Source organism: Uloborus diversus, chromosome 2 (genome assembly GCF_026930045.1).
Source record: "Uloborus diversus isolate 005 chromosome 2, Udiv.v.3.1, whole genome shotgun sequence".
Classification (NCBI taxonomy): domain Eukaryota; kingdom Metazoa; phylum Arthropoda; class Arachnida; order Araneae; family Uloboridae; genus Uloborus; species Uloborus diversus.
Window position 1 is genome coordinate 198166820 of NC_072732.1, and position 24727 is coordinate 198191546.

At 34.0% G+C, this 24727-nt stretch overlaps 1 protein-coding gene across 1 annotated transcript in view; it reads left to right on the forward strand.

The window, feature by feature from the left end:
* Positions 1–24727, forward strand: part of LOC129216753 (anoctamin-7-like) — a 58077-nt gene that overhangs the window by 28229 nt on the left and 5121 nt on the right. The window contains exons 9-13 of the mRNA XM_054850970.1: positions 1370–1479; positions 2507–2691; positions 14297–14459; positions 15665–15794; positions 23981–24114. Coding sequence (XP_054706945.1) covers positions 1370–1479; positions 2507–2691; positions 14297–14459; positions 15665–15794; positions 23981–24114 — 722 coding nt within the window. The remainder of the gene's footprint in view (positions 1–1369; positions 1480–2506; positions 2692–14296; positions 14460–15664; positions 15795–23980; positions 24115–24727) is intronic.

The following is a 24727-nucleotide window of genomic DNA, read 5'->3' on the forward strand; positions in this document are numbered from 1 at the left end:
AAATTAAATTGCCTTCAATTGTAAATAAATCTTTGAACGCTATGTACTTAACCTGTATTCGATATTCTTGTGTACAGGGTGTTCCTTTTAACCTGCAAGACCTTTATTTTCGCAAGCGTTACTCCCTAGCTGTATACTTCCAACTGCAAAAATGTTCGAAATCAGATGCGGAGTTAAGGTATTAAAAGTTTGAAGCCAAAATAAAAATTAATCAAAAAATACAAAATTTAACTTTCTATACGGGCCCTAGATCCCCTAACTAAAATTTAGAGAAATAATTTCCATTGAAAAATATTACTGACACAAATAACTTGCATTTGTAAGATCAAACCTCAAGGAGATATTCCAGTTCAAAGTTTTAAGGGACCATTCAGAAGATGAGATTGGAATTATCGCCCTTTCAGAAGAATGTCAGGACGTCAAAGTAAGAAAAACATGGTATTTATATTTTTCATTGCTATTCAAAAATAAATGCAAATGTTATGCCGTGATACGCAAAAACACACTTTCAGAAGAACGACAGGACGTCAAAGTAAGAAAAACATGGTATTTATATTTTTCATTGCTATTCAAAAATAAATGTAAATGTTATGCCGTGATACGCAAAAACACGCTACAAAACCTCGAACAATTTGAAAAACCACACTCTATGCATGCATATAATTTTAAACATTTGTTAACCGCTATGTTTTCCCCCAAAAGGTGTTATTGACGGCGAGTGAAAAGTGATGTAAGTCACAAAACGCTGCGTGTCATATCTCGGTGAATATTGGTCATACTAATTTTAAACTTTTTGTGTTGGAAATATTTTTGAGTGGAGATTATTTCCATAACTATAAGGGACTTGAGGCCCCTTTAAAAAGTTACATTTGGTATTTTTTGTATTTTTTATTTTCACTTCAATCTTTCAATATCTTAACTCTGCTGATTTTGAACATTTTTGCCTTTGGAAGTATACATCTAGGACTAACGGTTGCGAAAATAAAGGTCTTGCATGTTAAAACGGAACACCCTGTATAATTTTATATTAAGTTACCGCCCTAAGCCCGTGTTTTTCGCCTCCAGCTCATGTGATTCCGGGCTGATGAGTACTAAAAAGCACGAAACTGCAGTCCTCGGATGGAATAACTGAGCTGGTGGTGTATTTTAAGTAACCCTGTATAACTATTTGTTAAAGCGTATTGGTGGATGTCAACACTGTTTTATGAAACTTTTAAAACTTTTTTATTTAATTCGGATGAATTGACATTGCTAAATATTGTAACAATTTTTCATATTTTCTAAAAGTGAACAGATTTCATTCATTTAGTATCTAAATTTTATGAGTTTGTTTAATTATCAAATTTATTTTTGTATTTACTTTTTACAGAAAATCATCAAACACTCAGCCTTCATAATGATGCCCTCATACTTAAGCTTTTTATATTTCAATTCGTCAATACATATGCTGCACTCTTCTTTGCTGCTTTCTTAAAAGGGGTAAGTATTAAGTTGTTGCAATAAAACAAGAACTTTTGCAGTTGACTTTATTTAGTGACTCACACAAAAAGTGTTAAATTAATATTTAATCGATTTTTTCTTTAGCATCATTGTGTGCTTTTATATGAGTGTTAAAAAATTACCAAACATAATTTTTCTCATTTGAGGACAGAGCTCACCTTTTTTGAGCTATCATTCACTGTTAACTCGAAAAATACCTAAAACAAAAAAAAAGTGTGAAAAATCAAGAATACGCTACAGTTCGGTTGGCAGTTAAAATATTTAATAAGTTTCGTTTTTGCTCATGAAAAATTTACGCGCTTTTATGAACTCTTCAAAAACAGATTCATGTGTCAAAATATCCATAATTTTCAGTTTGAAATTCCCAGTTGATTTAATATTTCTTTATTGAAATTATTACATTTTAATGAAATATATGGAACATTACGTGCGGGACAAAGTGGCTACTTTTTCCTGGAGTGGCCCATTATCTTTTGACAGAAAACCTACTGTGCTAATTCTAGTTTCCATTATCAGAAAAAGTGCTGCTATTTGTCATTTTTTTTTTCTCTCGCTGCAATAAACTTATTTTATTTTAAGTACCAGATCTTTGCATCTACAAGCATGTATGAGGCAGTGAGAAGCAAACGGATGAAAGTGGCAAAATGAAAAATTTGGAGATAACCAGTACACTTGGTAGGTGAACTTCTCCTCTGTCTTGGGGCAAGAGATGGTACTAGTAGTCCTGGTAGTTGCTGCTATACAGCATGATTTAGGAAAAAATTTCAATGAAAGCCTACCTAGGAGCTAATCTTTAAACGAGTTTTACTCAAAACTTGAAAATGTCCACTTGCGTCCCTTTGCTTCTCACTGCCTCATATGCCTTATATTAAGACATTTTTTAACATTAACTCTGGGATCCCACTGTGCATTATCATGTGGTACTTATATCTCATTATATTATTACGTCTTTAAAGATGCTAAACCGTACTTTATTTCTTCGATGTTTGTGCATACGAATCGTCAGGATTTAGGACTCTTTTCTGGAATGTCCGTAAGCAAGCTGAATTCACCAAGGATGAACGAGACTTCGACAGAAGGCTGCGACCCAAGCCAAGATAGTGCGAATTGCATGTTCCCGCTTTCGTGCCAACTCTTGATCCTGATGATCGTGAAGCCCATCCCAAAGTTCATAAAAGATGTTATTGTACCGTAAGTAAAGATTATTTTTAAGATTGAATATTATCGACATTTTTCAGTTTTGAAGATTTCCGTCGACCGGCGTCCGAATTATTGCCATGTTTTTTGGCGTAAAACGTTTAAATCTGATGTCCAGCCTAATTGATATCATAAACTGTAAAATTTAGGCGTAAATGCCACGATTCCTTTGCAGTTATCGAGTGACCAAGAAATGATAGATCACGTGACTGCGGCCCAATTGACTAAAGATAAACAAAACTGTCGGGATACTTTCCGCTTACTCTAGTATAGTACAGTAAACTCCAGATTATCCGCGAGTCAATCAACAATCAGGAACATGCATTTTCGCTGCAAAAAGCAAATACTAATGGCTGTCTTTTTTGTCGAAAAATTGCAAATTTAAACACAGTTGTTTTTGTTTTATTGTGAAAAAAAAAACAAAAATAAAGAAAATGTTTTCGATTCAATTACTTCCACTTTTTTTGTCGGAAATGGAAAACATGTTTTTGAAAGAATCTTACCAAAAAAAACAATTCAAAACGACGTTGAAGAACCTGTCTCATCAAGATATACATCCCATGAAGATATATGCTCCACGCATTTACTTGTTTCCTAAATGGGTGAAGGGGATGATTAACAGCCGATGATGACGTGTAACTTTGAAGCAATGCTATTCGTTCCCGATAACCACTCCTAACACGAAGCATAGAACAGCTTTTCGCATTTCGCTGTTAATTCAAAAAAAAAAATCTTCGCGGTAAAATGAATGGAATATTGGCGAAAAATTACTTATTTAGTTTTCCTAATGAAGAGGAAATAAAAACATTCCTAGTAAAAAAGAAATCATTGATAACGATCTGCAGGATTAACTTTATTTTTTTGCTCTTTATTATTCCACTGAATAGATATATGTTCAGTATATGGCGAGCGTACAAGGACCATATGCAAAATTTTAAGGGGTTGGGGCTCAGATATTTTCTTCATGGTTTAACAGGATATTTTCCCCATAGAAAAATGATTTCAGTACAGATTGGAATTATTAAAATTTGACATTTTTAATAATTTATTCATTAATGGCTGGAGAAGAAATGTTTTTACATTTTTGCAAAGAAAAAAGTACTAAAAGCAAAGAAATTCTAATTTCAAAGTGGGGGGGGGCTTGAACTCCCACTTGCCCCCTTCCCATATGGGCGCCTTTGCGAGCGTAGAACACGTTTTCACTTATAATTAAAAACAAAGCTTAGAGTTGAATGAATGCAAATTTACTGGAGCAAAATAGTTAGATAAATTTAATAAACTTTGGGAAATAACTGAAGATTCTACTGGCGTAAGCTTTATCATTATTCTTTACTTATTCCTACTTCTTCGTCAAATTTGGCACAGAGGACCTGTGATGCTCAAGAATTCACATAAGGTTTTTTTAAACCCCTATGGGGATGATCCCCTTCATATTATAGGGGGTTTTCTTTTTTTCAAATCCACATTTTATTTCGGACATTTGTCAAATTTGGCACAGAGAGCCTTTGATGCTCAGAAATTCACATTGGGTAGTTTTTGCTCCCTAATTGGGGTGACCCCCTCTCCTCCATAGAGGGTTTTCTCTGGTATAAATCCAGTTTATGTCGGATCTTTTTCATATTTTGCACAGAGGTCCTTGGATGCACATAGAGTAGTTTTTGTCTTCTATGCAGGATTGAAACACCCTCTTAAAGATATAGGCATGCACAGAGATTCCGAAATGGGGTGCACCTACCAGGAGGTTAAACCTACGCTGAGAAAGTCTCTCACACTTTCTCGCATTAGGAATATTTTTTTTTAATTTTGATTAAAAAAGAATTTTTAAAGTGTATGAGGTATGAAATAATAAACCTGAAAACATGAAATAATAGTCAATTTTGTATTATTCGCTAATAGGGTACCACTGTGGGGCTGACGACCCCTATGCACATGCCTATGATGCTATTGACTCCAGAGAGTTTGGACTTTCATATTTATTTCATAATCAAGACAATACGAGAATATTGTAGCACAAAGAGAGGAAATAGCACCTAGGGCACGTGTGGGAATCAAACCCACCACCTCCGGTAACGAGCGCAGCTTTTACCACAGAGCTACAGAGGTTCCGTAACTGAACTTAATTTGTGTCTAAAAATTAATTGAAATTTATATTGCGCAGTTAAACTCAGAAATTAGTTTTATTAAACCATACCCTTACTCTGACTCTAACGTTCGACACATCAACATTCAGGGCGGACGAGAGACCATGTCAGTTCAGGGGTGCCCACTCAGGGGGGGTCATGGTGCAGATTGCGCCATTGAAATTTTTAGGGGGGTGTTTTGAGGGGTATTTGTTTCATTTTTGGGGAGTCTCTGCGATATTAAGGGGGGTGCGCCCTAGCCCATGGGGGGAGGCGCCCCTGGCCTAGTCGGAATCTAGGAACCCTACTCTTTGGAGGCAAGGGGATTCGGAGTAAAGTAATTTTTAAAAGTTTTGTTGTGGGGGGGGGGTGACCAAACTGACAAAGGTCTTCCTTGACTAGGAGGTTGAATCCAAATATATTAAATTTACAGTAAAAGTATTTTTTATAATTTAACCACTTATGTTAGACAAGGGACACCTTTCGAATTGGTGACATTAACTCACATCTAAATTTGCTCGACTAAATTTCAAACCTAAGAGCAGCAAAATTTCAACAAAATTGGAAGGAAAAGAAAAGTTTATTTTAGTTAAGAACTTATCTCATTTTTTCAATTCTTTTCCGTTCCTTTTGTCTTTTATACTATAATTGACTGCAAATAATTCGATCTTAGGTTTGACAATGCCGTTCAAAGTGCAGGCAGTAAGATCAAATTGAAATTTTGGATAAAGAGGAATAAATTAAAAATATTAAATAATCAGAAAGAGTTAAAATCTAATTTGAAGCATAAAATCATGACATGGCATCGAACTTTACAAAAAAAAAGGGGGGGGGGTCATATGAAGTGTGCACTTAGCAAATGGAGAATGTTTGCTATTTTAACACTTGAATATTATGCTCATAAAATTTCTAAAAAAAAGTGGGGGAGGATTCTTTTCTTTTTTTATCATATCATCTTTACGATGTGATAAATTTCTTCTTGATTAAATTAAAGAATTAGAAGTGTAAGAAACAATAATCATGTAAATTGTAAGGGGCAAAAACATTTCTTAGAAAAAACTACATTTGTTGATATATATTCTTCGAAAGTTGCTGTAGGCTGTAGAAATACAAGCCCTTCCCTTTTTTACTGGTATATCATTAACTGAGAAATAAACCTTTATAGAATTTGTATAATGCAGTAAAGTACTGTTTAAGTCAGTTAATATACGAAAAGAGAAGAACAAATAAGAACGGACTGTCATGTTTAAACATTGGACGGTATGAAAAACACTCGTAGTGTCCGAGATTTCTTTTTATTATGTTTAATTATTTAATTTATTAGTTAACAAACACAGAAATGAAAAAAAATAATGTATAAGTCAAAATACGCGGAATTTTACTGCTGCAATGGGGTGGTTTCCTTCAGTCTACTACTTGTATTCACTGAAATTGATAGAATGAGTACAAAATAATAACATGGACCCAGAAAATACTTTTTTTCCCAACAGTTATTTTTTAATAATTTTTTTTAAATGTCTGATTTTGAAAACAAGGCGTGGTCTTTATGACGTCACAAATGATGCAATTTGGCTCATCTTTCTACCACGTTTCCATGTTATGACAATCAACAAGCAAATTAAAATTGCGCTCTACGCTTGCTATCAACCATATCGTAGCCATTCTGTGAATGGCAACACAGAATGGCATTTCATCATTTGTGATGTCATCGGCAAGAAATGTAAATAATGAAAGCGCACAGATTTAAGCATTTTTTTTAAATATTAAACTTAAACAAATTATTTAAAAAACGGTCAGATCCTATGTTTTTAGGCAAGCTCTTTCAGAAAAAAATACTTTTAAAATTTTGGAAACGACCACATTGCAATTAATAATGATCTTACAGCAATTAAATAATACTAATTTCCAGCAATTAAATCACGAGAGACAAATAAAGTAAAGAAACTAATGGCGCCATCTAGTTCACACTAAATATTTACTTTCATTTTATTAAGGAGCACTTATCCAGTAACCAATCGCATTGCTTGAGAACTGTACGTCATCAGTGGCTGTCAATCATCCCTATCACCCATTTGAGAAACAAGTCAATGCCATGCTTCTTCCACAGTATTAAAAGACGCTTACCAAACGTTTGAACCTCAGATCGTTTCGCAAATATCAACGCAAGATTCTATTCATGAAGAAAAAGGGCCGAAAAAACGTAAGTCCTCTAAAATCAAGAGATTTTTGCGTGCTGTGTCACGTTTAAGTTAAAAATGTGCATTATGTTCTAAAAGTTCTGAAAAGCATTAATTTTTTGCTTGCACTTCAACTGATTTCGAAAAACAGTTTGGCTCTAGTGTACAAATGCGCAGTTTGTTTTTTAGATGCATGATTGACTGAGTTCGAAGAACAGTTGTTTTTAGGTGAAGGTGTACAGTTTGGTTTTTACGTGAATAGTCGACTGATTTCGAAGAACAGTTCGATATTATCGAGAACATGCCCTTCTTGTTTTTTAAGTGCATCGTTAGCTGATTTCGACGAACAGTTCGATTTTAACTAGAGCATGCACAGTTTGTTTTTTATGTGCATAGTTGACTGAATTCGAAGAACAGTTCGATTATAACAAGAATATGTGCTGTTTGTTTTTTACGTGCATGTTTGAATGATCTTGAAGAATAGCTGTTTTCAGGTGCGCGTGTTACGTGTACAGTCTGTTTTGAAGAGTTGACTGATTCCGAAAAACAGTTCAATTTTAGCGTGTACATACACAGTTTGATTTTTACGTGAATAATTGGATGATTTCGAAGAACAGTTTCATTTTAAAGTGCACATGTACAAAGTAAATAGTTGTTTCATTTCGAAGAACAGTTCGATTTTAACGTGCACTTGTACAACGTAAATAGTAGACTGATTTCGAAGAACAGTTTGATTTTTACGTGCATATGTACAACGTAAATAATAGACTGTTTTGAAAGAAAAGTTTAAGTTTAACGTGCACATGTACAAAGCAAATAATAGACTGATTTCGAAGAACAGTTCAATTTTAATGCGCACATGTAAAATATAAATAGAAGTCTCATTTCGAAGAGCAATTCAACTTTAACGTGTACATGTACAACGTAAATTAGTAGATTGATTTCAAAAAACAGTTCAATATGAACGTGCACATGTAAAACGTAAATAGTAGACTGATTTCGAAGAACAGTTAAATTTTAACGTGCACATGTAAAACGTAAATACTTGCATGATTTCGAAGAAAGGTTCGACTTTTACCTGCACCCTTACTGTTAGCCATTCTGTGTGAACACAGTGCAGAAAAGCTTCCATCTTTGAAAAAATAGCTTCAACTTAAGAATAGGAATTACAATTCACAACGTACTTGCAATCCAGTAGATTTGTGATTCTTGAAAGCAGACTTTGTATCAACTTTATTTCTGTTTAGGAGGTATTCATAAATGCTTATCATTGAAATCGCGGTAATGATCGACAAACGAAGACTCGTTTTTTTTTTTTTTTCTTTTCTTATTTCTGTATTTAAAGGATCAGGAAAATCAGATCCGTTGATCGACAATTTTTGAGAATAGCAAAGCCTATATTATACTCATTTCATGCATTAAAATACGCAAAAGACATGATTCTACCTAGAACTGAAAGAAAACAAAATTGCCTGAACACTGTAAACATCAATCGTTAGCAATAGATTCGCCATCCACCTACTAAAGGATCGGTAAGGTCACAGCCATTGAAAGATAATTTTTAACAATAACTAAGTTTGTCTTTCTTATTTAATGCATTGAAATACGCAGAAGACATTATTCTGCTTTTTAAAGAAGCACAACAAAATCGCTTTCGCTATGAACACCTATCTCTAGCAATGGAGATTGGCGCTTAACCGGAAATAAGACTCGCTACTTCCGGTCTACGTCAGTGGTTTGTTTGTTTATTTAGGATATTTGGTGAATATTAACGCGACGAAACGATTAAAATCAATTCATTTCTTTGGCCCGGAATACACTTTATTTCTCTTTTTATACACTAGATGGCAGCATCAGTCAATTTTAAACGTAATTGCGGATTTTAAAGGCGGAGATGCAGGAAGGAAGTTTAGTACTACTTACCAGATTGTAACTTTGGTCTCTGTATCTCAAGCTATTAAATTTACCAAACGGAAAAAATTTACTTATCTTTACTTATATTACACAAAAGATTAATAAAATTCTATTTTAATGTTTAAAAGACGTATTTCTTAAATTTTCGCTGCTTGCTTGGTCTTGCTTGTTGACTTTTCATAAAATTTAAATTTTTTTTTTAAATTTCAACCTAAAAAATATTGAAAATGAAAAATTGAATGCACATGTTGCGCATACACTTATTTTTATATAATTTTCTTAAATAAAAATAGACACTTTTATGACCGTTCTCTTGAAAATTATTCGATCGTTAAGGGGTTAAGGATTATCAAACTAATCAATACATTAATAAAGGAAAAGATAGTGGAATTTAAAGAAGAAACAAATTTTATTTTCGTCCAAATAAATTACAGCAGAGCACTTCTGTACACAAAAGACCAGTGCAGTGGAAGATTTTTATCTTTGGTGGAAAGAACAAATTAGGCAATACATGAAGTTTTAAAAGTTTTTCGTTCAAAAGATCGGACCGCTAATCGCTTCGTTCACTGATTGGCTGTATTACAGGAACGTAGTGGCATGACGACTTGGGCCATAAACAATAGAGTTGCGTGATTATTTGTTTACTTCTTAAAGCTACTGTTAATGTAATTGATTGTATTTTTTGTTTATTTGGTGAAATATTTTAAATTGCAAATAATTGTTTTTGGTTTTTAAAGAGTGTTCAGTCATTTTAGTTGAAGAATGTTTATTTTACATCGGGAAGGGGGGGGGGGGGGGGTTCGCTTATTCAAGGAACTATTTTTACCATTATCATTTTTTAAACGATTTCCTTTCGATCGTTTTATTTTTTCCCATATGGGGAACGTTGCAGCGGGATTTCCCGTTTGTTCTAGATGGGTAGTTAGTTTTTTACACTTAATATCTGAGGACGATTTTTATCCTTTGACTATGGCTGAAGGAACAAACCATACAATCTATGAAGATCTTTCAAGTACGCGAGAAGAATTAGTTAACAAAACAACGGCTCAGCGGGTATTAGATAAATCAAAATGTAATAAATATACACATTCTAACACCAAGCAGCTTAAAAGATTTTCTTTTTGTTTATTTTTTTCAACAAAACGGTTCAAACACTTCATAGTTTATTGAAAATTTTCAACTTTTCAATTTACAAAGTTTGAACAGAACAATGTTTGTCGGGTCCTCTAGTCTTATACAATTAAAAACTGAGCATATGTACCTATGTATGTATGTGTGTATGTCCGAGATACTTCTCTCGAACGCCAGTGAACTGACCATCGAACCAGGTATCGACAGATTCGTAATTTTCTCGTATTTATGCTTGGCTATTTAACATAATCCTCCGATAATAATTAGCGGAGACATAAATTAAAAACTAGTAATTTTGGTACTTGGATTTCTAAATAAAATCCCTAATTTTCGAAGGCTTTCCTCTGTTTAAATTATTATTCAGTGCTTCAACTCAACTTTCCGTAACAATGCTTTTATTAAAATTTGTAGCGTGAAAAAAATCACTGAAAAGAAAGATTTGTTGTCATTTTTTTTCTCGAATAAACAAATAAAATTCTGGTTTTTGTTCCGAGGGTTTTTTTTACAATCGGGAGATTTAAAATGTTTCCTTTTTGGATATTTTTAATCAATCTGCGGCAAAATTTTACTGATTTTTTTTTTTCGTTCAAGCCTGATTGTTGAACACGTGTCATTTGATATAACTTTTATTTTCGAGGCAGACCGTGCAAAGCCAGGCGACGCAGTTAGTAAAGTCTTAAAATCTGTCGAAATTTTAAGAAAAGTGCTAAATTAAATGTCTTGGCGAGAAATTGATCACGCAATTTCAACCTCTGCGCTCATAGCATTGCGTGAAAAGATGTTTTTCATTACTCACTGAAACTCGCTAGATTTGGCGACTTGTCTTCAAATTTCGGTTGATTTTAAGACCTCATATTTCGATAATGGGGACACGAGGGCTAATAATTCATGCGTCCAGAAACATGTTTTGCAATGCTATTTTGATTGCTACTTGTTTCATTTATATTTTGTTCATTTTTCACTGTTGTGTGGTTTCCTGGTAAGGATGAAATGGAACATGGCAGGGAACGCGAAAAGATGTGCACTAAACTTTCAATTTTTAGTATTTATAATGTGTTTGACGCTTTATATTTAAAGTAAAAAAATATTGAAATGCAATAATTTTAGAATTCTAATAGCTCTAAAGCGTATAAACACTCTTTTTCCAAGTTTTTGGGGCGCATTTCCGAAATACCCATGTTGATGCGCTAGAAATATCTCCGGCAATAACCGAATGGTGCGTTCCTTGCCAGATTCACACCAATGAATGAAAGAGGAAAAACTCTATGCTCCAAAGTCGTCTATGACCTTTTACTGAAGAACTACTTTTTTGAACAAGTTGTATAAATACAGTAGAATCTCGTTTATCGGTCCCCGTTCCTCGGTACTTCCAATCCGGGTTATCCGATCAAATTTGTACAGGCTCAAAAAATTATCTTCACTTAAATAATAATTCAAAATTATGATTGCAAGAACGGAACTACTGTGTCAAATATTAGCGCTTTGTTTTGATTAAATACCGTATATACTCGCGTATAAGTTGAGAAGTTTTGTTCAAAAGGATGTTAAAGGAATTGAAAACGTGAACATTTTCCGGATTTTAATCTAACCCTTTTAAGCAGATGCTAAAGAAGTAAATGCTTACATTTTCTGTTATTATACTACAATATGTGACTGTGACATAAAGACTAAATAATTACATTAAACGGACGACTATGTGAAAAGTGCTGTAGTTGCCATGTTCGCGAATGATTTCGATAGTCGCAAATCGATGCTCATTTCTTGAAAATAATGTAATATGGCTCCAATGCAGAATTTTACTGATTTTAATTCAAAATAAAACCAACAAGAAACAGAAATCGTAACAGCAAAATCGAACCCTCTACAAAAATCACGATCGCAAAAGTGAACCCTTTTTGCACAAAGTAATAAGAATCGGACGTATTTTAACACAAAAATGTTCATTGCATTTCATTTTCCTCCTTCATATAACGTTTATATTCAAAATGAGCGGCAAAAGGTTCCTGATTTTTTCAGAAAGTAGGAGCTCGACTTTTATACGCAGATTTTCGATTTTTCCCGATTTTCCTTTTCCTCCTAACCGTTTAGTTCGACTTGTCCACGAAATCGACTCATACGCAGGTATGTAATCAATTATAATGATCGAATAAACAATATAGCGTATTTGGAGTATCAGTCCGACCCACCGCAGCTGAGCAATAAATGATAATGTGTTTGAGAGTAACAATTATGCGTAATTTCGTTACAAAGCATCGTTTTTTAGCCTACTTTCCCAGTAAAAGTCAGAAAAAGAAGAAAAAAGCATGAAAGAAGGCTTAATGCATCTTAAAAATATCGTGAAAAACAAAAAAAAGTCAAAAATAAATAAAATAATTAAATGAATATTGAAAAATTAAAAATTGGAAAGTAGGGTATTGAGATGGGGGAAAATGTCTGTCGGTCTGTCTGTCTGTCTGTCGGTCTGTCTGTCTGTCGGTCTGTCTGTCGGTCTGTCTGTCTGTCCCCCCCTAATAACTTTTGAATGAATAGTCCGATTCGAACAAACTTTTTTTTGTTCGAAAGATCTCGGCGAGGACACCTCATTCCCATATTTCACTTTTTGATTTGAACTATTTTTTGTTCAATTTTGAACAGTTCAAAAAAACTTAACATTAGCGCCTACGGGGAAATTCAAAGCAATTCCGAACTGTGAGGCGAATTTGCTTCAAACAAACTTTGTAGGAAAAAGCTTTTGATAAAAAACTTGTATATAAGATATCTTTTTGATTTGAACAATTTTCCGTTCAATTTTGAACAGTTCAAATCCCTTAACATTAGCGCCTACGGGGAAACTGAAAGTCAATGTAGATTCCGTACTTGAAGGCGGATTTACTTCAAACAAACTTTGTTGGAAATAGCTCTTGACGACCAACTCCCGACTCCGACTCCGAGAATTTAGGGGGACCTGACACTGACTCTGACTCCTGTTCCCGACAATTAATCGGACTCCGACTCCCCGACTTCGACTCTGACTTCGTAGCTTTGGCAAACATTTATACACGGAGGACAAATGACTGACTCCGATTCTTGGATATTTGACTCCGACTCTTTTATCCCAAAATGAGATTGACTCCGACTCCGACTCCGCTGCTGTGGTTTTAACTGTGAAATAATTATTGTTGATATGATTTGTTTTTATTTTCACGCTAAAGTTTTAATTTAGGTATTTAGTTTTCGGTGAATAAACTCGAAAAATATGCGCAGACGATTTTTTTTTTTTTTGACAATGAAAATTATTTCTTTAAGTTGACATTTTATTGTTTTTTTTTATTTTGGTAAGTGCATTAATTCGTTTAAAAAATTATTTTCGGCAACAGGGGAAAAAGAAACGATTTTTTTTATATGATGTATTTATTTTAATGAACTTATTATTATTTTTTCGTTTTGAAAGCTGTTAAAAAAATTTTTTTAATGGAAAGAAGTGTATTAGCTGCTTTGTTTAAAAGGTGCTGCTATTTTATTTGTTCGTTTTTTTGAAGAAAAGTAAGGAATATTTTATTCCTAGAAATCAGCTTGAAATATTAAAAAAAATATGTTTGAAAAAATTTGCGATTTTAGCTATTTTTGAGAATATTGATCAGGTACTAGAAAGTAGTATGGGTATACGGGAAAGTAGGCTCGTCTAGTTCTAGACGGAACTTCTTGTTCTCTACTACTAATAAAGATGAAAGTCTCTCTGTCTGGATCTCTGTAACGCGCATAGCGCCAAGACCGTCCAGCTGATTTTCAAGAAATTTGGCACAAAATTAGTTCGTAGCGTGGGGGAGTGAGCATCTCGAAGCGATTTTTCGAAAATTCGATTTTGTTATTTTTCTATTCCAATTTTAAGAACATTTTACCGAGCAAATTATCCTAACGTGGACGAGTAAATTGCCAAGTTATCATAACGTGAGACCGTAACATGGGCGAGCAAATCAACATAGCAAATTGGCGAGAAATTCATCCTCCATTCTTTGTAAATATACAGGCGAACCAAATGACCTTTTAATTTTCTACTACGGGCAAAGCCGTGCGGGTACCGCTAGTGCTGGAATAAAAGATAAGTCCGCTTGTTTACGAATGTGTTTTACTTACTACCCGGATTATCCGGATATTTCGTTTATAAGGATTGCCTCGGTCCCAGTTAGTTCGTAGAGGTTGTACTCTACGAAACAAAGTGAGTAATGCAAGCTTGTTTTAGGGAGTAACCTGGTGTTCATAATTGTCTATTCCATGTAGGGGCTACAAGCGATTGTGTTTTTACTGCTACAAGTTGCGGAAAACCAAAGACGAAGAAGTTTCGGAGCAGAGTTACTTGATGCACGAATTCTCAAAGCCCTCTGCAGAAGATTTCACTCTCTTAGAATTCACAGAGAAAATAATACAGTACGGATACCTCATGGTGAATATTTCTTGAAATTTCAATGTCTCTCACATTTTTAATGTGGCTTAATTGAACTAGAAATTTCGGACATTGTGTGGTTATATTTGATCTCGCTTTTCAATCAGGTCAGAGGAGGCGATTGGGACTAAAAAGTGTGTGTGGGAGGGGGGCAAAAAAAAAAAAAAAAAAAAAAAAAAACTATACTAAAAGCCACTAAACTTTAAGTGTAGCAAAAAAATGAAAAAAAAAGTGCAAAATTTTAGTAGGGCTGGTTCTTTTGAGAGCAGATGAGTAATCGATGTAAATGTAACAACTTAACTCACGTGTTTCTTAAGATTTTGATGAATTTTGTACACAATAACTTCCCCCGAAGAAACACTTAATTACTAATTGGACCTACATTATTTACCCCAAAGCATTTAGTAATGTCTCAAACACTTGGTAATAATTTCATTAAACAAGTTTGGCTTGTGTAAGTAAAACAATTGATTTACTAATATTTAAACAATGAACGCATAAGCTAAAAGTTACTGCTTGTGCTAAATAATATTTCGCCAGCAGATATACAAAGTAAAACAAATAATTATGTTCGGAAAATTTTGACGTTTCTGCTTTTTTTATAACTTCTAGTTTTGGTTTCAAAATTGGAAAATAAAATAAATAAATAAACCATAAAAAAATGGTAGACGGCAGTTGCCCCCCCCCCCCCCCCCCGAATCACCGCCACTGCCTCAGACCTTACTATTAATAGCGTATCGATTCTTAAAACCAGTATTTCTCAACCAGGTTTTTTCAGAATAATAGGGTTTTGCAAAACAGTGTTGAGTTTTCCACAGAGAAAACAAAGCTGTGCTATCTATAGTAAAAAAGAAAGCTTCAGTTGGAGTCAACAATGTGTTTTTGTTGTTTCAACTTTTTTTCTTTTTTTTTTTTTTTTTTTTTTGATACCATATGCTATCTGTATATTAAGCATTAAGGCATTTTTACTGGATTTTTTTTTTCACACTGTTAAGTGCTTCCATCGTGCTGAATGAATAAAACCAACACCTTTTAAGAACTTTGTTAACATAATACTGTCTTCAAACTACTTCACAGAAAGAGGACTTTTTTTAAATGATGATGATTATTATTATAATTATTATGATAATTATTAATATTATTCCAAGGAAGAAATTTAAATATCATCGATGCCCAATTTTTGACTGGAATTAACAATCTTTCAGATGTTTGCAACTGCTTTACCATTGGCACCAATTCTTGCTCTGTTATTCAATATCATTGACTTTAGAATAGATACCTGGAGGTTACTCGTATGGAACAGAAGACCCATTCCATACAGAGATAACGACATAGGTGAGTACAGAAACAAAATGTGTGCATATACATTACACACACATTTATATGGTACTAAGTGTTACTATTTACTGCCCGATTAAGACAACCGTAGTAACTCAACTATCATACGCACTCGGAATAAATAAATAATTCTTACAAAAAAAGGCTGGATGAGCTCAAATATGATGAAAATCTAAATGTTCCTTAGTTGGTATTCCATTGTTTTTCGAAGGAATATTCTGCTCAATTGTGATTTTCTATTAAAAAAAAATCTTTGAAATATTTTTTATTAAAAATACTTTTATTTGTGCATCTCCAGCTCTTTTGGGCTAAAAGCAGACAAGGTCGACTTAAGTTACATTAAATACATTGGTTTTGCCGATAAATGGATCAAAAGTTCACAGTGTAAGCCTTTGTTCCATATAGTGGGACAAAAATTTACAAAAACATTCCAGAAAAATGGAAAATTCTATCTTTAAAAGTTTTTGGAAATACAATTCCTTTTTAAACTGAAGTTAGAGAAGACATTCTATTAGCGCGTTTGGACTGTTTTTGGAAAAATAAGACCGGGCCCGGGAAGAGGGATGTTAAATATTAGAACCATCACTTAGAAAGCGTTACACCCCCGCCCCCCCGCCTCGGGAAGGGAAAATTCTAATATTAGAACCATCATATAGAATATTTGCCTGGGAATTCGAATATTGGAACCGTAATATAGAAATATTTGCCCCCCACCCCCATGGCGATAAAAAAAAAAAAAACAGTTGTAAAACTTATGCTTTCTTTCTTACTTACGATATTTTAAAGAAACTTCTTGTAAAACTACACTAGCATTTTGTTTACTATCATAAACTTGTTTTCCCAGAAGAAAAATCATCCACTTGAACATTTCAACCACTAACATAAACAAGAAGTTCCGTCTAGAACTAGACGAGCCTACTTTCCCGTATACCCATACTACTTTCTAGTACCTGATCAATATTCTCAAAAATAGCTAAAATCGCAAATTTTTTCAAACATATTTTTTTAAATATTTTAAGCTGATTTCTAGGAATAAAATATTCCTTACTTTTCTTCAAAAAAACGAACAAATAAAATAGCAGCACCTTTCAAACAAAGCAGCTAATACACTTCTTTCCATTAAAAAAATTTTTTAACAGCTTTCAAAACGAAAAAATAATAATAATAAGTTCATTAAAATAAATACATCATATTAAAAAAATCGTTTCTTTTTCCCCTGTTGCCAAAAATAATTTTTTAAACGAATTAATGCACTTACCAAAATAAAAAAAAAACAATAAAATGTCAACTTAAAGAAATAATTTTCATTGTCAAAAAAAAAAAAAATCGTCTGCGCATATTTTTCGAGTTTATTCACCGAAAACTAAATACCTAAATTAAAACTTTAGCGTGAAAATAAAAACAAATCATATCAACAATAATTATTTCACAGTTAAAACCACAGCAGCCGAGTCGGAGTCGGAGTCAATCTCATTTTGGGATAAAAGAGTCGGAGTCGAATATCCAAGAATCGGAGTCAGTCATTTGTCCTCCGTGTATAAATGTTTGCCAAAGCTACGAAGTCAGAGTCGAAGTCGGGGAGTCGCAGTCCGATTAATTGTCGGGAACAGGAGTCAGAGTCGGTGTCAGGTGCCACTAAATTCTCGGAGTCGGGAGTAGGTCGTCAAGAGCTATTTCCAACAAAGTTCGTTTGAAGTAAATCCGCCTTTAAGTTCGGAATCTATATTGACTTTCAGTTTCCCCTTAGGCGCTAATGTTAAAGAGATTTGAACTGTTCAAAATTGAACGAAAACTTGTTCAAATCAAAAAGATATTTTCGATACATGTTTTTTATCAAAAGTTTTTCCTTACAAAGTTTGTTTGAAGCCACTTCGCTTCTAAGTTCAAGATTTATTTTTGATTTGAATTTCCCTGTAGGCGCTAATGTTAAGTTTTTTTGAACTGTTCAAAATTGAACGAAAAATTGTTCAAATAAAAAAATGAATTATGGGAATGAGATGTCCTCGCCGAGATCTTTCTAACAAAAAAAAATTTGCTCGAATCGGACTATTCATTCAAAAGTTATTAGGGGGGGACAGACAGACAGACCGACAGACAGACCGACAGACATTTTTCCCCATCTCAATACCCTACTTTCCAATTTTAAATTTTTCAATATTTATCTAACTATTTTATTTATTTTTGACTTTTTTTTTTGTTTTTCGGGATATTTTTAAGATGTATTAAGCATTCTTTCATGCTTTTCTCTTCTTTCTCTGATTTTTACTGGGAAAGTAGGCTAATAAAAATGTATAATCAATGATCCTATCCAGATCAAAATAAATTCGTTTACGTAAAATTTACAAAAAGTTTCAGTACTCATCTCCTAAGAACTACAGATGTTAAAGAAAGGTTTTGCTTCGACAAAAATTCCAAATGTGGTTAGCCATTTACCCTATTCATTCCACACTCAAAACACAGAAGTCCAAATGCTGGAATTCCTATGACAACACAGAAGTTCGTTCGAATGAAAATTCAACAAGAAAGTACAGGGTTTGTGAACCGTTTCAAGAAAATGGCTATGAGTTCTACAAAATACACTATCAACAAGTAGATTGAATTAAATTCGAAGCGCTATACTTCGAACAAAACTCAACACGTAGAACAGCTGGTAGCTCCAAGTAGGTAAAACACCAGCAGTAAGTAAAACAGCAGTAATAGACCGGGATCTGAAGGGGGTTGAGCATGCATGGAAAGGCTGACGCAATATTATTTCTGATTATTGTTACAGGCACGATGGTGATTATGAAACCACATGTCGTCGCCCCCCTGGGTGGTCGACAACCCCGGGGGAGGGGGGAAAGCAGGGGGGGAGCCGTTTGCTAAAACACTCATAACTCGGGAACTATTTGAGATAAAACACTGAAAAAAGTGGCAATCGACGCAACAGAACAAGGGCTTTATAAAATCTAAATATGATTATGAACCTATCTTTGTTGGTTTCTGAGTAAAATTCCATTTTTCGCAAACAAGCAAAATTTTTGAATAAAATGCACAAAACAAACTTTTTTGACCAAAATAAATTCCAAATCAAAATTGTTTGATTTTTTTTTCAAATAAAGTCCAAATATCATTATTCAGTTTGGTAAAATCATTTAAGTACTGTTAACGCGTTGATAAACAAAATGACAGAAGCAAACTCGAACACGATTTGCATTATTGTTCAAGATCTGAAGGGGTATTTTGAGCATGCATGGAAGACCTGACGCAAAACTATTTCTGATTAATGTCACAGGCACTATAGTGAATATGAAACCACATGTCTTCGCCTCCCTGGGTGGTCGACAACCCCGGGGGAGGGGCGAAAGCAGTGGGGGGAGCTGTTTGCTAAAACACTCATAACTCGCGAACTATTTGAAATAAAACACTGAAAAAAGTGGCACACGATGCAACAGAACAAGGGCTTGAAAAACCTAAATATGTTTATGGTCTTATCTTTGTTGGTTTTTAATTAAAATTCCTTTTTTAGCAACCATGCAAAAACTTTGAATAAAACACGAAAAGTTTTTTTTCCAAAGATAAGTTCTTTTTTAAAATTTTTTAACCGTTTAGGGAATCAATAAAACCTGAATTTCATTATTCAGTTTGTTTAAAATTACTTAATTATTATCAAAGCGTTGAAAAGTGAAATAAAAGCAAGCTCAAACAGCATTTAAGGTAATTCACAAAAAAATTTAAAAAAAAGTTTACGGAATGTACCTTGAAGACTCGACATAAACCAAAGAAAATTTTGTGGCTCTCCTGTTGTGGTGGTTTTATTTCGTAATATTATCAAAACAATGTCTCAGTTAAGTAATTACTTAATTATTTACCCTTTAACGCATTATAGCTGCTTAGTATGGGTCACAATGGCACTTTTTAAAAAATTAAAACATGCAAGTTTTCAAGTACGAAGTAATTACGGAAAGGATAAACTATCAGGATAACCCTTTTTGCAGATTTTACACCTGAGTTATGAAACATAGTGAGCGAGGCTATTGCCACATAAGCAGCATCATAATTTCAGTGGAACGTTAAAGAAAATGTGAATAGTCTCTTATTCAGAGAAGTCCTGCAATGGCAATGTTTTCAATAGCGACTGCAAAACTGCAAAAGAAAACCAAAGAAACATTTAACCTGGGAAATGTTAGCTCAAAAGTGATGTTAGTACATCTAAAAATCATTCCCATACAATAAGCCCAATGCTAGGTTAGGTTCATCAGAATGGTTCACTGAAGCAAAGCGAGAGGTCCGATTTCGTGAATGTAATTGAAAATGATACTTCTTGCAGCAAAACTCTAGAAGAAGCACCCTATTTTAAGAACAAAGTTCAAGTTATCGATGGAATGAATGACTCTGGTCCATAATGTCCCAAACACTACTTTCAAATGTAGCAAAGATTTTGCAGGTCTCCAAATAAAAAAATATTAAAATTTTCTCTCCAATAGTCAAACTACACGAGTGGACCTTAAACACGATCGGTACATCTCACTGTCGTTTTCATAACTTGAAAATCAGAAGTTCCGGAAAGTACATTACAATAATTTCTTGTCATTTCCATCAGAAATAAATATAATATCAGCTCTTTACCATGCTCCTGCAATTCTTTCCAACATGTGCTAAGAAGTATTGCTCAACTGTACTATTGAATCAATTCCCCTGTACCTTAGCAGTGCCTTTAGATGTAACCAAGTTTGGGTTTCACTTGAATAAAAATAAAACAATAAAGCCTCACACCTTATGATGCAGCCAGTGTTACTAGAGAGTCTAATTCCACCCTGCACAGACAAGAACTGTAAATAATCTTGTAATTGTTTTATTAATAATTCATCTTGCTGTAAATACTGTGCTTTTAAGACTAAAGCAAAAACCCATAAACTACAAAATACTCGGAAGAGAACGATTCAATAGAACAATTACAAGTCAACAAAAAAGAGTATGATCCAGCTTTCAGAATTTCTGATATATTAATGCTTTATGTATGCATATTGATATTCTACAATTATTTTTTAATACGCATTATTTTTCTAATTTTATTCAATTAGATTTTTAGAGCTCTAGTGTATAATTTTATGTGTATATTCGTTTTCAGAAAAACTCAAGCTTCTCATTTTTTGTATTTATTTAGTACATATTATTTCTTGTATCATTGTTCTTTGTTGAGAAAATTATAAAAAGCAATATCCGCAAAACAATACCCGCAATATTCTTTTGTGCAAATTGAAAACACAAATTAATAGAAATAAATTAAAATTATATTTGAATTGAAACTACTCTGAGCCTGGTTCCCTAGTTCCTCTCAAATTTAAAACAGTATATAACAAAATTAAAGCCATAGTTAAATACTTTGCAATTAGAATAAGTTTGTAAACTGAAGAATGAATAGTTCGTCATAAGGATAATAAGGCTATTTTTTTCTCCTTAGCATACTGTCGTTTTATTCAATGTGCTAACTTAGGCAAGTGCTTGCATTTTCTATTTCGCTTTTTAACGCTCATGTTGGTAATAATTAAGTAGTTTTAAACAAACTGAATCATGAAATTTCAGGTTTTATTGATTCCCTAAACGGTTAAATAATTTTAAAAAAGAACTTATCTTTGGAAAAAAAGCTTTTCGTATTTTATTCAAAATTTTTGCATGGCTGCTAAAAAAAGGAATTTCACTTATAAATCAACAAAGATGGAACTATAAACATATTTAGGTTTTTCAAGCCCTTATTCTGTTGCATCTTTTGCCACTTTTTTCAGTGTTTTATTTCAAGTAGCTCGAGAGTTATGAGTGTTTTAGCAAACAGCTCCCCCCCCCCACTGCTTTTCCCCCTCCCCCGGAGTTGTCGACCATGCAGGGGGACGAAGACATGTGGTTTCATATTCACTATAGTGCCTGTGACATTAATCAGAATAATTTTGCGTCAGGTCTTCCATGCATGCTCAAAATACCCCTTCAGATCTTGAACTATAATGCAAATCGTGTTCGAGCTTGCTACTGTCATTTTGTTTTTCAATGCGTTAACAGTACTTAAATGATTTTAACAAACTGAATAATGATATTTTGGACATTATTTGAAAAAAAAAATCAAACAATTTTGATTTGGAATTTATTTTGGTCAAAAAAAGTTTGTTTTGCGCATTTTATTCAAAAATTTTGCTTGTTTGCGAAAAATGGAATTTTACTCAGAAACCAACAAAGATAGGTCCATAATTATATTTAGCTTTTATGAAGCCCTTATTTTGTTGCGTCGATTGCCACTTTTTTCAGTGTTTTATCTCAAATAGTTCGCGAGTTATGAGTGTTTTAGAAAACGGCTCCCCCACTGCTTTCCCCCCTCCCCCGGGGTTGTCGACCACCCAGGGGGGCGACGACATGTGGTTTCATAACCACCATCGTGCCTGTAACAATAATCAGAAATAATATTGCGTCAGCCTTTCCATGCATGCTCAACCCCCTTCAGATCCTGGACTATAAGTATCAGTAGGTAAAACAACCTTCAGTAGTGGACATGGCCACTTCAAGTTTACTTCAGTGCTTTGAAGAAAGAAAAGAACAATAATAACGTGATTTTCTTTTGGTACTTAATGAAACTGTCATATTGAATCAATTTTATTCATAGTTATTTTTTTAATTTAAAGTAAGTAATGTAAATACTTCGGGTGGGAGAATGTTAGATGGCCACTTATGAAATTTTCAAATTTTGGAGTAGCCACTGCTGGATAAAATTTGAGGTTTGAGTAAAAAACGGATAAAAACTGAACAAATTGAAACTCTGGTATTTTTAGAAATTGGGAAGATTTAGAAAGCATTGAGCTATAAAACGCTTACTGAGTTTCAAGAGGGGCAATAAATATTGCAGACCTACAGTTGAAAAATATACTTGTGGCTACTAGTGCGTTTTAAGCCTTGAACTGGCCACTACTGAAGAAGTGGGCACGGGCACTGCTGGTGTTTTACCTTAGTTGACTCATTTTGGGTGAGAAAGGAAAATATCTATAACAGTAGCTGGTGTATTATGCTGGAACGAATGATTAATTGAGATTAATAGCAATGTTTTCAAATTTCGACTTCACTGATTTTTAGCTTTCAATAAGTAATTTGTTTAAATTCAATTTCAAGTCTTAGATGCTAACAATAACAAATAAATCACACCTTTATTCACATGTTTGAAAGAATCATTCTTGTTTACTATACTCCTCATATGTAGGAAAATATCTTAACAGCTGTTCATTTAAGAAATATTGCTTCTAACGCGCCGCGCACATAAGCACGCATGCCCACTCTTTTGAGTCATTAAAAGCATAAAAAAATAGGGCCCGGAAAGTAATGTTTTTTTTCTCAACAAATAAAATTTTAAGTTTTTATCAACAACGTAATTACCTTGTTATCAACAGCACTTCTGCCTCAACCCATGCATAAATGAACTCTCCCAAGCTCACGTATCTTTCTACAAGCTCCAGACTATAAGCTTACGATATTTACTTATTACTTTGAACAACATTGCGGGAGAATTTAATACATAGGCAGCTAGGCAGCATTGTTTCATACCATTCTCTGGACGGAATTAACTCAGATAAATGAGTAAGCGTCCTCAATTTAAAAAAAATAAATAATTTGAATTTTGACATCTTGAATTCAAATTATGGTTTTCGCAATCACGAGTGTGTGTATGTAGGCGTGTGTGTTTGTGTGTGGGGGGTATGTGTGTTTGTGTGTAGGGGTATTTGTATGTGTGTGTAGGCTTGTGTGTTTGTGTCTGTGTGCTGGCATAAGTGTGTGGGGGGGATGTGTATATGTGTGTAAGCATATGTGTTTGTGTCTGTGTGCAGGCATGAATGTGTGGGTAGTTGTGTGTATGTTTGTGTGTATGTGTAGGTGTCTGTATGTATGCGTGTGTGTATGTGTTTGTGTGTAGGTGTATGTGTGTATGTGTGTGTGTGTGTAGTTGTGTATGTATGCGCTTGTGTGTAGGATAGGGATGCAACCTGGAGACGGCTTTCGCTATAGGAGCAGCATCGTGAGGAGTCGGTCGACGGTGATGGTGCAGAGGGTGCTGGCGGGAAAATAAAATCATAGGAACGCCAAAAACAGTCAAGTAAGAACAATAAGCAATCGTGATTGTTCAAAAAAGATTTGTATGCTATTCCTTCTTTACGTTTACTCTTTTTTTCTAGGTATGTGGATGCATATCATCAACTTCATCAATTTCTGCGGCATTATCAGCAACGCTTTTCTTATAGCATTCAACTCCAGGGTAGGGCGTGGAGAAGAGCGTATCAGTCAAGCCACCATGATTGTCTTGTTCGAAGTAATATACTTTCGATTTAATTTACGTAAATATGCATACATTTATTATCATTTCATTTAATTTTAACATTGCCTTTTTTTCCCCCCAAACGCAAGGACGCGCTCTTGCTTTTCAAAGGTACAAAATGGATCGCCATTTATAAAGGGACAACAAGAAAATGCCTTATCGCTGTCCCTAACACATACAAACGATAACTGATTTAATGATCGTGAGAGGGCGTAAACAGTCATCTCAACTTCCACAATTTGGATATGAGGATGAAGTGGAAGGAAATTTACCTTACACTCCTGTATCTATGGTAAACTGCTTAACGATTATCCACAAGACTATCAGGTGCACAGATTTAACGAGCACCCACATATGTACTCGGAGGGTCTTTTATGGACTTGGGCATTGAACTAGTCATCCGAAATCCTTTCCACTAGGCTCTCCCCTCCCATTATATTGTTACTTCCTTTTACAAAAAAGGAAGTATTTGTATTCGCGAAAAAAATTTCACTCAAAAATCGACCTTTTTTTTTTTTTTTTTCGACTCGATCACACGCGGATATATTCCTAAAAACGTACAGACGCCCGAAAAATCCATTTTGACAGTCCCGACGATCAATTACAA